The sequence below is a fragment of the Mustela nivalis genome (assembly GCF_964662115.1).
Source record: "Mustela nivalis genome assembly, chromosome: 9".
Classification (NCBI taxonomy): Eukaryota; Metazoa; Chordata; class Mammalia; order Carnivora; family Mustelidae; genus Mustela; species Mustela nivalis.
The window spans coordinates 118,804,386-118,818,741 of record NC_139028.1 but is presented as its reverse complement, the minus strand read 5'-3'; the positions used below and the strand labels follow the sequence as shown (position 1 = coordinate 118,818,741).

The 14,356-nt window shown below is 57.6% G+C and overlaps 2 protein-coding genes across 3 annotated transcripts in view; one reads left to right on the top strand and one right to left on the bottom strand.

Annotated features, from left to right (window-relative positions):
• LOC309873520 (uncharacterized protein) overlaps positions 1–13,930 on the bottom strand; it is a gene marked incomplete at both ends in the record, with an annotated part of 140,690 nt that extends 126,760 nt beyond the window's left edge. Inside the window, 2 exons of one of the 2 annotated variants that reach the window (XM_082749294.1) lie at positions 7,488–8,054; positions 13,837–13,930. In XM_082749294.1, the coding sequence (XP_082605420.1) occupies positions 7,499–8,054; positions 13,837–13,898 (618 nt within the window). Of the gene's footprint in view, positions 1–7,487; positions 8,055–13,836 lie in introns of those variants that run through there. The other variant, XM_082749303.1, reaches the window with a different exon arrangement.
• The window catches only part of LOC309873523 (uncharacterized protein), a gene marked incomplete at both ends in the record, with an annotated part of 83,551 nt that overhangs the window by 2,194 nt on the left and 67,001 nt on the right, over positions 1–14,356 (top strand). The gene's annotated exons all lie outside the window — the stretch shown is intronic.

Here is a 14,356-nt window from a genome sequence, read left to right as displayed (position 1 = left end):
AGGCAGGCAGAGGCCGAGGGAGAAGCAGCCTCCCTGCCAAACAAGGAGCCTGATGCGGGACTCAATCCCAGGACGCTGGGATCATGACCTGAGCCGAAGGCAGCCGCTTGACCAACTGAGCCTCCCAGGCGTCCCTGAGGAGTTCTTTATAGATCCTGGATGCCAGCCCTTTATCTCTAGTGTCATTTGCGAATATCTTCTCCCATCCCGTGGGCTGCCTCTTTGTTTTGTTGACTGTTTCCTTGGCTGTGCAGAAGCTTTTGATCTTGACGAAGTCCCAGAAGTTCATTTTCGCTTTTGTTTCCTTTGCCTTTAGAGCAATTGCACTACTGAGGATTTACCCCGAAGATACCGATGTCGTGAACAGAAGGGCCATCTGTACCCCAGTGTTCATGGCAGCCATGGCCACAATCACCAAACTGTGGAAAGAGCCAAGATGCCCTTCAACGGAAGAATGGATAAGGAAGATGTGGTCCATACACACGATGGAGCATCCCGCAGACAGCAGGAAGGATGCACACCCAGCATTTGCATCGACGTGGACGGGACTGGAGGGGGTTCTGCTGAGTGAAGTAAGTCAAGCAGAGAAAGTCACTTATCATATGGTTTCACTTATTTGTGGAAAATAAGGAATAGCAGGGAGGACATTAGGAGAAGGAAGGGGGAACTGAAAGAGGGGACGAACCCTGAGAGACTGTGGGCTCCGGGAGACAAACTGAGGGTTTTAGAGCGGAGGGAGCGGGGCTTAGGGTCAGCCCGGTGATGGGTACTAAGGAGGCACGGATCGCACGGCGCACTGGGTGTTCTAGGAAAACAATGAACCATGGAACACGACGTCAAACACTAATGCTGTGCCATCTGGTGACTGAGGTAACATGATAAAATAAAAACCAAAAAAAAAAAAAAAGGCAGAAAGCTCTGGGGTAGCTCTGGTAGGAACAGGACCGAGCCCCGTACTGGATGCGTCACCTGGAACCGAGAGCTGGGGTCCAGAAGCATTTCTCGAAGCAAGTACTGGTCGGCGGGTTCGGTTGCTGTAAAAGTTACGTCACACCGGCTGACTTAAAGCAAGAGAGTTTCTTCTCTCACACTTCTGGAGGCCAGACCCTAAGTCAAGGTGTGAGGACCACACTCCCGGGGGTTTCGGGGAGGGGCTGTTCTTCGTCCTCTTCCAGCTACCACGCGTGGCATCTTGGGCTCATGCCCATTTCATGCCAAACACAGTCCTTGGCCACACCGCTGCCTCCTGTTCTGTCTGTCTGTCTGTCTGTCTCTGCGTCTCTCTGGTAAGGACACCTGTTGGCATCTATACCCCGCCTATAATCTGGGCAATGTCCCCTCCTCAAGATCCTTAACTTGTTGCATCTGCGAAGACCCTTTTTCAAAATACGATTCACATTTACTTTTTTCTTACATAAGGGAACGCTCACAGGTTCTAGGAATTAGGACAGGACGTAAATTTTGGGGGACCACCATTCAGCCCACGACAGTCTGCCTTGTGGACCCCAAACGTCCACCTTTGTCCCATGTGCAGGACGCACACACCGTATCCCGAGAGCCCCTAAATTCCCAGCCCGTTACAGACTCAGGTCGTGTCAAACACCATTAGGTTGAGAGTCCCAGATCCCATCACGGAACCATCTGAGTCAAGGACCGGTGATACTCCGGATATGACCCGTCCTGGGGCGAATTTCCCCTCTATCTGAGGGCAGGGAAACTAGCGCATAAATTATCTGCTTCCAAACCACAGCGCCGAGGCGAGGCAGACATGGCAGGTGCAGGCATCCCTGCGGCAGGAGGAAGAAAGGAGAGGAGGCAGCCGGTCGCCGGTCCCCGAAGGCTTGAGACCCAGGAGGGCAGCTTCTGCGGGGTCTGCCGCTGCGAGGGTGATCCCATCACTCGTCCTACAAGCAGGGCAGAGCCTACAAAGTCCTGCTTTCATATGGAAATGTTCAGACTCACAAGAAACGCAAAGGCCTCTCTCGGCACCCCGCACCGTGCTCCCTCCCATGGTAGGATTTGTTTTTTATTATTGTGGTAAAGTACAGAGAACATAAAATGTGCCGTGTTCGCCGTGTCTAAGTCCACAGCTCAGGGCACCACGTCTGTCCGCACCGTCCGTCTCCAGAACTTTTCATCTTCCCAGGTAGAAACTCGGTCCCCGCGAGACACGGACACCCCCACTCTCTCTGCTCAATTATCGTCTTTCTCGTAACCACAGGACATTGTCAAACACGAGAAGTTGACGTCGGGGCAGCACCGTGACCTCGGGCACAGACTTGCTCGGATCCCACGGTCTCTACCTTGTCATTCATCGTCTGTGAGGCTCTGAGTCTTCAGAGAAGCATGACCGCAGCCAAGACTCCGCACTGTCCCGTCACCCTAAAAACATGCCCTCATCCGTCCCTGGATAACTCCACTGTCCCCACAGTCCTGAGCCCTGGCCACCCTGGGAGTGACTCTGCTGGGGAGCGTGAGGTAAGCGTAGCCGCACAGCGTGTGACCCTGCCTGGGTGACGTCTTGCTCCCGGCGACCGCCGCACCGAGGTCGGTCCAGGTGGCAGCGAGGATCAGGAGATCGGCCCTTGGACGGCTGAGCTTCCTGCCGCTGTCCGCCTTCGCGAGGGTGGGGCTTGTTGGGTTGCTTGTTTGGCCTCTCAGCCCTGCCAAGACAAGACGGTCCTCCGCCCAGACTTCTGTCTAGATGTCAAGACCGACGAAGCCACACGCGCCGAGGTCCGCGTGTGGCTGGTGCGGTGCACGGGCGTGCTGACATGACACGGCACGTTCTGCTCACATCAGGCTTTCTAGGGAGAGCAGCGTGGCCCCCAAGCACGGGAGAGCGAGCAGGGCGAGGAGATGGTGTGGGGTGTTCAGGGGGCAAAGGGCGGGCTGGCTGGGAGCGCCCCGGGATGCTGGCCTGCACCGTGGTGGGGGCACCAGGCTTCCCTGCCAGCCTGTCCCGGTTCGGGGCAGAAGAGGAAGAGGGAGGCTGCGCCTACAAGTGTCAGCGTCTCGCGCCAGAGACAGGTGACAGCCTCACAGCGTCCTTGTCTGGGGACTCACTGCAGGGCGTGGAGCCGCCTCCATTTCTGGGGCATTCGGGTTGCTGCCTGCCTGTGTGTGTGGATTTTGGGGTTTGACGTCCTCCAGGGAGAATATGCAGAATGCGGTCACCAGGGCATGTGGTAGTGTTCGTTTCGCGGCCCAGGGAACGCCGAGCTGTCCTCCAGCGGAGCGGCTGTCCCCGCCCGGGGTGCGTCACACACCCGGTCGTTCCCTATCCTCACCGGCGCTTGGCATCTTTAGTAACTTTAAGTCACCCTAGCGAGTGTGTGGGGGTGTCTCACTGCGCCTTTAATTTGTGTTTTCTTTTTTGCTCTTAAAGATTTTATGTATTTACTTGGAAGACGGAGATAGGTGAGCACAGGCAGAGGGAGGGGCAGACTCCCCACTCCCAGGACCCCCAGATCATGATCTGAGCCGAAGGCAGAGGCTTCACCGGCTGAGCCACCCCGGAGCCCCTGATCTGAATTTCCGAACATCTTCTCAGGTGAGTGAGTCCCGGCCCGTCCCACGGCTTCTTCCTTGGAAAGCCTTTTTATGACTTTTGTCCACTTTTCCATCAGGGTGTTTTTCTCACTGTTGTGTTTGGAGAAGTCTTAGATGTCTTGTAGCCCAGCGGTCACATTTGTTGTTTTCAAGTATTTTCTCCCTATCTGAGCTTGTTTTCCCGGGAGTTCCACGGAGTAACCCGTCTTAATTTTGATGAAATTCAATTCAGCAGGTTGTTCTCTGGCGGATCGTGTCTTTCGTGCTACATCTGAGAACGCCTTCTCTGTCTAACCCTAAGTCATGAAGATTTTTCTGTTTTCTTCTAGACTTTTTATAGCTCTGTGGTTTGCATACTCTGATCTATGTTGAGTTAATATTTTAAAAAATATGAGGTTTAGATCAAGATTCCTTTTCCCCTACACGTATCTAATTATTTCAATGCTATTTGTTGAAAAGTCTATACTTCTACCATTGAATTGTTTTTGTATCTTTGTCAAAGCCAGATGGCCCTACTGGTGTGGGCCTCTTTCTGTATTCTGTATTCGGTTGCATTCTATTTGTTACATTCTTTTTTTTTAAAAGATTTTATTTGGGCACCTGGTGGCTCAGTTGGTTAAGTGTCTGTCTTTGGCTCAGGTCATGGTCCTGGAGTCCGGGGATCAAGTCCCACATAGGGCTCCCTGCTCAGCGGGGACTTGATTCTCCCTCTGGTATCTCCCCTCTCACGCTCTCTGTCTCTCAAATAAATAAAATAAAATAATTTTTTTTTTTTTAAAAAAAGATTTCACTTAACAGAGAGAGATAGAGTGCCTCCCCAAGCAGGGGGAGAGGCAGGCAGAGGAGGAAGCAGGCTCCTTGCTAAGCAGGGAGCCTGATGCAGAACTCAATCCCAGGACCCTGGGATCATGATCTGAGCCAAGGCAGAGGCTTAACCCACTGAGCCATCCTGGCGCCCCCCTATCTCTTACATACTAATCTCTATCCTGTTACTGTCTCTTGTCTCTTGGCTACATTCTGTTCTCTGTACTGTTTCATTGATCTACGTGCCTTTCCTTTCCTGATGCCACGCACTGTCTTGGTTTTTGTAGATATATACAAAGGCTTAAAATCAAGTAGAGTTATTCCTTTAACTATATTCTTTTTCAAAATTGCTGTGACTATTTTAGTTTCTTTATCTTTCTATATAAGTTTTAGAACCAGCCTGTCTATATCTACAAAGGACCCTGCTGGGATTTTGATAGAAATTTCTAACTGTAGATCATTGTGGGAAAGTTGACGTCTTAGCTATGGTGAGTTTTCCAATCCATGAACATAGTGTATCTCTCTGTTTATATAGATCTTTTTTGGTTTCCTTCATTAGCACTTTTTAGTTTTCAGCACACTGAGTATATTTTTTGTTACATTTATGGTTATGCATTTTATTTTTTAGAGAAACTAAATGAGCTTTAAATTTGGTTTCCAACTGTTCATTGCTATCGTATAGACATGAGTGATTTTTGTGTGTTGCCCTTGTATCCTATGACTTTACTAGACGCAGAAAGCGTTCATTGACTCCAAGAGTTTTGTTTGTGTTTGTTTTGTCTGTAGATTCCTGAGGATTTTCTGCACAATTACATCTTACTGTGAGTACAGTCCAGCAAAGCTCAGCTCCCCGCAAGCTCCCAGGTCACTGGGCTTCCTCCGAGCTGCTGTCACCCCTGTGACTTCCATGACAGCCCCTGACGCTTCTTCTCTTCCGTCATCCGCAGAGCTCATGCTCCCCAGGGCTCTGTCCTCAACTGCTCTTCTCTACGCCCTATAATTGACCTTAAGGCTGAAATTATCTGGCCTTGTTCATTCCTGGTTTTGTTGCCACTGTCAGTGCTGATCGCTTCTAGATCTGCAAGACTCTGAACTCCAGGCCTGTTATCTGACCACACTTGGGAAGCCTCCGTTTTGGTATCCTGTGGACACTGTGAATGCGACCTGTCCTGTGGACACTGTGAATGCGACCTGTCCCCATCTCCTCAAACTTGCCTTTCCTCCTGTGACAGGCAGGAGTATAAAATGACCCTCAGTTACCTTTGCTCTTACATAATTTCTTCTCGAGCATGGGTGGAACCTGTGGTTAGGGTGAGATACGGCCTCCATGGTTTTGTTCTGCTATACGGCAAAAGGAATGTTCGTAGGCGTGATCAAGGCTCCTGAGCAGCCAAGTTCATCAAACGGGAGACTATGCTGGGTGGGCTTGCCCTAGCCAGTGCGCTCTTATAAAGGGAACCCGGGTGCTGGCGCAGAAGTCAGAGACAACTCCTGCTGGTCTGGGAACCAGACAGCCACGTTGTGAAGTCTCTGGGGTCCCGGGGGAAGGAGCCGTGGGTGGTCTCTAGTGGCTGAGAGTGGCCATGGGCACGCGGCTCCGAAGGAAACGGGAGCCCGATCCTATAATCACAAGGAAAACACCGAGCAGGCTGGGGAGTTCCAGAAGGGAACCGTGGGCCGCAGACGTCCACACCGGCCTCCTGGCAACCTGAGCAGAGGACCCAGACTTGCTGAGCCTGGACCCCAGACCCGAGGAAACCGAGATAATAAGTGTGTGTTGTGTTAAGCCTCGGAGTGTGCGGTAGCGCGTCCCCCAGCCGCTGGAAGCACCCACACCTCCTCTTAGCATTTGGTCTCCACCAGGTCTGCTGCAGCCTCATCCTCATGCCCACGTGGACCAGATCATGCGGCCTCCGCAGCCCCGTGTGCTCCACCGCTCTGCCTGTGCCTTTGGGCTTTCAGTGACCCCCCCCCCCCATGGAACGAACGTCCGGAAACCCCAGATACTGCCCACCTGCCATCACCCGCCGGCTCTCTAACGGCCAGCTAGAGGGTCGGGCTCCTGTGTTGGGTTCAGCTCTCTCCCCGATCCTGCCGGTGGCCCTCCTGCGCGGCGGAGCACTTGGCATGGATCGAACACTCAGTCTTCACCTCGACGCTGTGAGGTAGGTACCCGCGGACTTCGTTTTACAGATGAGGAAACCGAGGCACCAGGAGGACCCGTTACTTACCAAAGGTCACACAGCACCTGGCGCTGACTGCCCAGCCTGTGCTCTTCCCACAGTCCCTCGTGCCGTGGCTGTTCGTCTGTGCCCTCAGACACGCTCCCCCGAGCCCTGCATGACATCACCGAATTCCTTTTAAAAAAAAAAAGATTTATTTATTTATTTGAGAGAGAGAGAAAGGACCCAAGCTGGGAAGGGGAGAGCGACAGGCAGACTGCTCTGAAGGCGGAGCCCGACACCGGGCTCTATCGCAGGACCCTGAGATCATGACCTGAGCCAAAATCAAGAGTTGGACACTTAATCAACTGAGCCACCCATGTGCCCTTCACTGAATTCTGTACCTGAGAAGACCCTCGGTCCCACTCAGTGTCCTGCACGGCTCCTGGGCTCCCTCCTCTGCAGGAGTGAGAGGGCCAGAGCGAGACACTTGGGAGGAGTGATCGCGGTGGGCGCGTAGACCGGGCTTTCACTCATCAAGTGGGAGCCAGAGAGAACTTCACCATGAGAAGGTGGGAGTGTGTTTACTTCAGGGTTTCACCAAGCCTTGTTTGGACCAAACAAAATGCAAGAAGAGCCGCAGAAGTGACCATGGACTTGCAGGTGCTCAGAGAGGCCCCTGCTTTGAGGGATCCCAGGAGGTTCTGGGCTCAAGCTCCAAGAAGCCGTGAGGGTAGGGAGGGAGGAACATGGGACCCCCCTGCGGGTGGTGCTGGAGGTGGGGGATGCTGGCTTTCTATCAGGACGTGATGGGCAGGAGGATGATGGCATCTCTACCGGTCTTCACCTGCGGCCGGCCTGCCCAGCTGTGGAGACTGAGGATAGGATGGTGCTCCAGCTTTAGGGCTACAACACACAGCCTAGGGCACATCCTGAGAAACCTGAAATAGAGTGAATCACCTGAGTCTGTGGTCAGCATCTCAGATCTTGCACTGGCAGCAGACGGGGACACAGCAGCTGGACTGGGAGCAGCAGGGCTTACAGCAGCTGGACTGGGAGCAGCAGGGTTTGCAGCAGCTGGACTGGGAGCAGCAGGGCTTGCAGCAGCTGGACTGGGAGCAGCAGGGCTTGCAGCAGCTGGACTGGGAGCAGCAGGGCTTGCAGCAGCTGGACTGGGAGCAGCAGGGCTTGCAGCAGCTGGACTGGCAACAGCAGGGGACACAGCAGCTGGACTGGGAGCAGCAGGGTTTGCAGCAGCTGGACTGGGAGCAGCAGGGCTTGCAGCAGCTGGACTGGGAGCAGCCACAGGAGCCACAGCCCCCCTTGCAGCCCCCACAGGAGCCACAGCCCCCCTTGGAGCCCCCACAGGAGCCACAGCTGGAGCAGGAACAGGCTGGCACACAGCAGCACACGGGCTTGCAGCAGCAGACGGGCACACAGCAGCCCCCACAGCTGGAGCTGCAGCCCCCACAGCCGGAGCCGCAGCCCCCACAGCCGGAGCCACAGCCCCCGGAACAGCCACAGCAGCCCATGGTTCTGGTGGGTTGAGGGTGGATCAGGTCAAAGGAGCAGGTGCGGAGGACAGTGCTCAGGTGTGGAGACTCCTGGGCTGGGAGCCCTTTTTATACATCTGCCCAGATGTTAGACGGTCATCACTTCCCTGTTGCTATTAATATACTTTCTTTAGGGAAACTCTGCCTTTTTCTTTCCATGTTGAAACCAACCACACAAGCATTTGTTTACAGGCATTTTTAATGGTTACCGTTTTCGGTGTTGTCATCGAATGCTGGCGACACCACAGACGGCGGCGCGGCCCCTCGAGGGCCCAGAAGCACGAGCACAGAGTGCCGGGCTGGCGGGTGGGGGCTCCCGGGCTGCAGAGAGGCCCTTCTGTGGGGCCTGCCGTGGGGACTGTCGCCCCTCCCCTCCTTCTCTGACTCTGAGCTGTTCCGCGGCCCCCGCTTTTCTCTTCCATCTCGTGCTGTTTGAGCCCTGGAGCTGCCTTACCCCTTCTAGACAAGAATGGGGGGTCCTCTCTGTCCACAGGCCCAGACGCCCAGGAGCCATGTGGGAGGTGCCCACACTTTCCACGGAGATACAGAAGCTTCTGGGTGGGCTGGATTGGCGTTCCGGGAAGCCAGTGTGCAGAGGTGGCGATGAGAAGGGGCCTCCTCTGCCTCTGAAGACACAGCCCCTCCCTGGTGAAGCCCCCCCAGCCCCCGGGGCCCTTCCAGCTTGTTCATGCCCGGGCTGTGGCCATCAGCCACACGGGCTGGCGGGCAAGGCCGGCGAGGGGCGGGCAGGAGACCTGCGCTGTAGGCGGGATGTGATGGTGCCGGCGCAGGGGCCGCAGGGGCCCTGACCTGGGTCCCAGCCATGGGCTCCCGCGTTGGGATCTCAGCGGACAGGCTGCTTCTCCTTCTCCTTCTGCCCAGCTTGTGCTCTCCCTCAAATAAATAAATCTTTTTTAGCAAAATAAAAAATTTGTTTGGAGAAAACTGGGCTGATTTCGTTCCAGATAGCCTTGCTCTGGGAGGTCCTTCCGCAGGAAATCTGAAACGAGACCCCGTTTGCGTGACAGAGAAGGGTCCCGCATGTCCCGACTCAGGCCGTGTAGACGCGCCGGGTGGGCGGGGTTCTTGAATCCGGCTGCTCCCGTCACCTCACCTGGAGGGGGGTGAGATGTCCCGTGAAGCGGTCCCTGTGCGGCGGGAGCCTCTCGGACGTGTGTCCCGCACGAGGACAAGCAGTCTTCACCTCAGCCCAGGGCGGTCCCTGCTTGGCTCGTGCGGTTTGAAGAGGACAGTCCGTCTGCACGTCCGGCTGCTCCTACCCTCCTCCCAGGCCATGGGAGCACCACTGGTCCAGACTCCAAAGAAGCTCCCCACGGACAGTCCAGGGGCAGCTGGCTGTCGGGGTTCTGGTTGTGCGCGGTTTTTTTTAATTTTTATTTTTTTATCTTTAAAGCGCTGCCGTCCTGTCGCGTGAGTGCACCTTGGTTCACTTACTCCGAGGGGACCCTTGGGGCTCTCCCAGGCGACGCAGCTTCAGCGGGGCGTCCGTGAGAACGTTCCTGGGAAGCAGGAGCAGCGGTGCTGCGGCAGCCCACCTCCCCCGGGGCCCCCGCGGCTCCCTCCCCCACGCGCTCCATGGTGCGCCCTGTCGCTCTCTCTCCCTTGGTGACGCTGTCTCTCTCTCTCTCAGCGGGGACCCCGCGTTGCTCTTTGTGTTCCGTTCCTTCGTTCGTGGGTGTGCGCGTCCTCTTCGTGCAAAGGGGGTGTCAGCCAGAGTTCTGCCGGCGCCGCGCCGCCCCCGACCTCGTCCCCCTTGTCCTGCGGCGCTTCCTGGTCTAGGCTCGCGTCCCCCAGACAGCTGTTTCTCTGCGCCTCTCGCCTGCGACCCACCCCGTCGGGCCCGGGAACACGCACGAGCGCGCACGTTTGCAGACCCAGCCGGGGGCCGTGAGCTCGGGCAACAGCTCCGCGTGGTTCCCGCCCCTGCCCCCCACCCACCTGCTTTCCCGGTTCTCACACGGGACCAGCTTAGTGACCTGGTCTGCTGTTTGTTTCCCGTCCTGGGATGTAGTACCCACGTGGGCTGTGCTAGAGCAGCCGTGCGGCGGGGAGGGAGGCGGCGCCTCGCCCCCAGGAAGGTGCATCCCCCAGGCCCGGGTTTCCCCCCACCCCCACCTCCCGGCTCTCTGGGCCTCCACCCGGCCTGGCTTCCAGTGTCCGCGGGGAAGGACAGTGAGCCGCCGCACCGGCCGGAGTCCTCGGTGGTTACAACGGAGCCTGACCCCTGACGCCTGGGATCGTGACCTTAGTTGGAAACAGGGTCTTTGTGGATGTAAGTGAATGAAGACAAGGTCACGGGGTGCGCCCTGATCCAACAGGACCGGTGTCCTCTTAGGAAGAGGAGAGACGGACATACGGGGGCCGCATGACCACAGAGTAGAGACAGGAGCCACATGGCCACAAGCCCAGGCAGGGACGCCTGGAGCCCCAGGAGCGGGGGGAGGCGAGACGTGTCCCTCCCCCAGAGCCTCCGGAGTTGGGCCCGCACCAGATGTCGACGTTGGCCTCCAGACGGGAGGGATCCCGTGGCTCTCAAGCCGGTGGTGACGGCAGTCCCAGGAAGGCACGGTCGTCTCTTCCTGAACGCGTGGCTGCCCTCCGCGCCGTGGCTGCCTGTGGTCCCGTGACGTGGCAGTGGCGGGAACAGGCCCCACAGAAGATGCCCGGGCTTCGGCCGCTCACTGCGCGGTGCGGTGACTCTCCGTGTCGCGACGGAGGACGGGCGACATCAGTCAGCGGACAGGAAGAAGACCCTTTCTGAGGGCCCAGGCGGAGCTGCCACGCAGGGGGAGGTGACAGGTGGCTTGTCTTCAGAGGGACATGAGGGGGAGGATGGGGAGGACTCGGCCCCCGGGACGCTCTGTCCAGGGAGCAGGTGAGCGGCGGGACCTGGTGGGAACCCGGGCCTCTGCCCAGCACATGGCCCTCTGCTCTCCCGCCGAGGCCCGTCCAGGCCCCAGGTCTGGGTGCGTGTGTCCCACAGCACTTGCCAACCCCTCACCCCATAGCTGCCGGCCGGCCCCTCTTTACGGACGCGGCGGCCTCTGAAACATGCTGGGGGCGGTGTTTCAGAGCTGCTTCTGGCCGGGGGCTCACTGCCTTGTGGGGTTTTTTTTCACTCAGCCGGTGCCACTGCAGCTTTTCTGCTTGTTCGGGGGGTCCAAGCTAGTGCACTGGTCATGGCTTTGGGACCCCGGTCGGCTTCTCCTTGACCTCACAACCCTGTGGGGGAGAGTCCATGATGCCATTTCCCATGGTCACACAATGACCTGGTGGGGGGGGTCTGCCCCTTGACTCCAGGCCTCTGGCTCCAGAACCCAGTGTCCTCACCGCTATCCCAATGTTTCTCAAACTGAGGTCCCCAGCACCCCATCAGGGTGTCCGGGACGTCAACACTCTCTTCACAGTTATTACGCAACATCGGTTTCCCTTTCTGTCTTTCGAGAGTGAATGGAGGAAGTTTCTGGAAGCTACACGAACAGTGGTCGTGGCAACAGTGATGACAGAGGCCGGTGAGCGCCCGCCTGTCCACAAAGCGGCCCCTCACCACTGTCTCGGTGGGAGGGGGAGGCAGCCGCTTTTCAAAGAAACGGGTCCCGTGTGTCTACACGGAAAGGGCTTACTCGTGTGATTTTACTGATTTTTAAATTTTTTCAGTGTTAACCTTTTATTATCAGGGAAATAAACTCCCTCCTTGTAAAATTTAATCCTATTTCTCCCAAGTTCTCTTGTGCTGTGACTGAGTCACAACATCTGCAAGTGTCGGTGTCCAGCGAGATGACCGGATCCGTCGTGAAGCAGCGGCTGCGACGCATTCGGTCCCCACCTGCCTCCACGGGGGGTTGCACTGTCTTCCCTGCGGCCAGAACGGTCCAGATCTGCGCTCAGCGGCGGGGCGACACCCCACACGGCGCAGCCGAGGTGGCTGCCGTGTGGTGCGTCGCGTCCCCAAGACCCTTTTGCTCGTCACCGGAAACCTCCACCTCCCGACCCCCGGATCAGTGTTACCGAGAATGAGCTGGTCCACAGGTGTTCCAAACCTCAGCCAGCACGAACTCCCGCTATCCCATCACACACGGACCCGCATAAACAAAAGGGCTTCAGGACCCTTGGGAACGGTAAGGGGGAGGTGCGGTGGGGCCCCCCGGGGACCACCCTTCACCCCTTGTGGTCGCGGCGCTCAGGTCCTGCTGGCCTTGGGAGAAATTATGAGACACAAGTTTGCTATCTTGAGACCTTCCCTTCTGCAAACGGAAGCTCCCGACCAGCTGGGCAGCCCCCGTGACAATTTCTGGGGCCACATGAAGGGTCTCAGGTGCTGCCTCGAGTCACTTGGGTTTTGGCTAGCTTCCAGGTGCTCTTACCATCCCCCGCCACAGGGTGGCAGGCCACCAGCACTTGTAACCCGGGAGCCACCAGCAGGGCCACTGTCTGCCTCCGAGGTGGAGGCGGCACCGGTACCCAGAGAAACACCACCGGTCGGGTGGTGTCTGTGTAAAGAGGTTTATGTTAAGGAAACAACTCATGTGATTGTGGGGACTGGAGAGTCCACGGTGTGTAGGGCAGGCAGCAGGCGTGCAGCCCAGGTGCGCTCTCCACGCCCCACCCTAAGGGGATTCCTTCCTTCGCAGGAAACCTCAGTCTTTACTCTTAGAGCCTTCACCTGATCGGCTGTGGCCCACCTGCATATGGAGGGTTTTACTCAAAGTCCAGTGATTCGAGTGCCAGTCGCGCAACAGAATCCCTAGACCCTGCTTGACCAAACAAACCCGGGCACGTGGCCCACTGCCGGGTCACCCGGTGATGTGGCTGTGCTGTCCTACAGCAGGGCTCTCTGGACCGTGAGATGTTACAGGGTTTGCTGAGACTGAGCATTTGTCCACACAGTACCTCTGCCCCCTTTTCTCTCAGGTGGTTGGGTCAGGAGGATAGGGCAGGTGGACCCTGACCTTGGCCGGGCAGACCAGATGCGTCTCACAAGGGTCGCTGCTGCTTAGGGCCCCCCAGGCCTCCTTTAAGACCAGGAGAAACACCCACGTGGGTCCAGATCCTTTTGGTAAGAGGTCCCTCGACGTCACGCATACTGGGGGCACGCCGATGCCCGGAGAAGGGTTTGGGCCATGGTAAAGGCAGCAGGAGGCTGAAGGCGCTGAGGCACCTCTTGGGAGGCTGCCCTGTGCCCCCCAGGGGCAAGAGAGAAGAGCCACGGAGAGAAGAGGGACCGAGGGGGCGGGGCATTGATGTAGAGGGACGCAGAGTGCGGCTGGACTGAGCAGATCAGCAGTAGCAAAGCTGATGAGCAGAGCGGGCGGCTCCTGAGTGCTGGGCAAAGCGGGATCTCACGGGAGAGAGGCGCTCAGGTCTGGGCTGCCCCTGCGCCCACTGCCCCACAGGGATACGGCCTCCTCCGTGGGGCATGGAGGGCCAGGGTGGTCTCATCCCAGCTAGCGGTGTGGCAGTGGCGACAGGCAGAGGGGGAACAGCCCGTCCTCAGGTTCCCATGGGGGGGGCAAAAGCAGAGGTGCACGGGGAGCAGATTTCTGGGGGGACAAGAGTACAAGTGGGGGACTCTGTTTCCGGTTCAAAAGGTGCAGACTGTCCTACTCCAGAGGCAAAGGGCGGGGCTCCATGGGTCCAGGCCTGAGCAGCTCATTGCCTGGGGAGCCGCCCGTTCGCGGACCACCTGAGGCCTGTGGCCGTTATATCGGCTCTTGCCCTGGCAGGTGGGGGCACAGCAGGTGGACTGGGAGCAGCCGCAGCCCCCACAGCCGGAGCCGCAGCCCCCGGAACAGCCACAGCAGCCCATGGTTCTGGTGGGTTGAGGTGGAGCAGGTCAGAGGAGCAGGTGTGGAGGACAGAGCTCAGGTGTGGGGCCTTTTCAGACCGGCCAGGGTCAGCAGAGCTGCTGGACACACGGTCACGTCCTGGTCCTTTTGTGCCCCTCTCCCAGGGAGATTTTGTTTGTCTTCCCAGGATCTAAAAACGCCCACGGCTTCCCCGCGTTGTTCTGCACGTTTACTCCCGAGTACCCCGAGTACCGCGTCTTGCCCTGACTTGGTCCAGGTGTGCGTGTCGTGGGGGAGGTGGACCAGGCCCCGGAGACTCCGCCGGAGGCCCACGTGGCTCCCGCCACGCCTGTTCCCGCAGGCACAGTCCTGAGCGGGCCGCAGGCCATCAGGGCCTGTTGGGGGATCCTGAGCAGAGTGACTTGGGCCGTGGGGAGCAGGAGAGCTGGACAGGAGGAGAGAGCAGGAGCATCTTTCC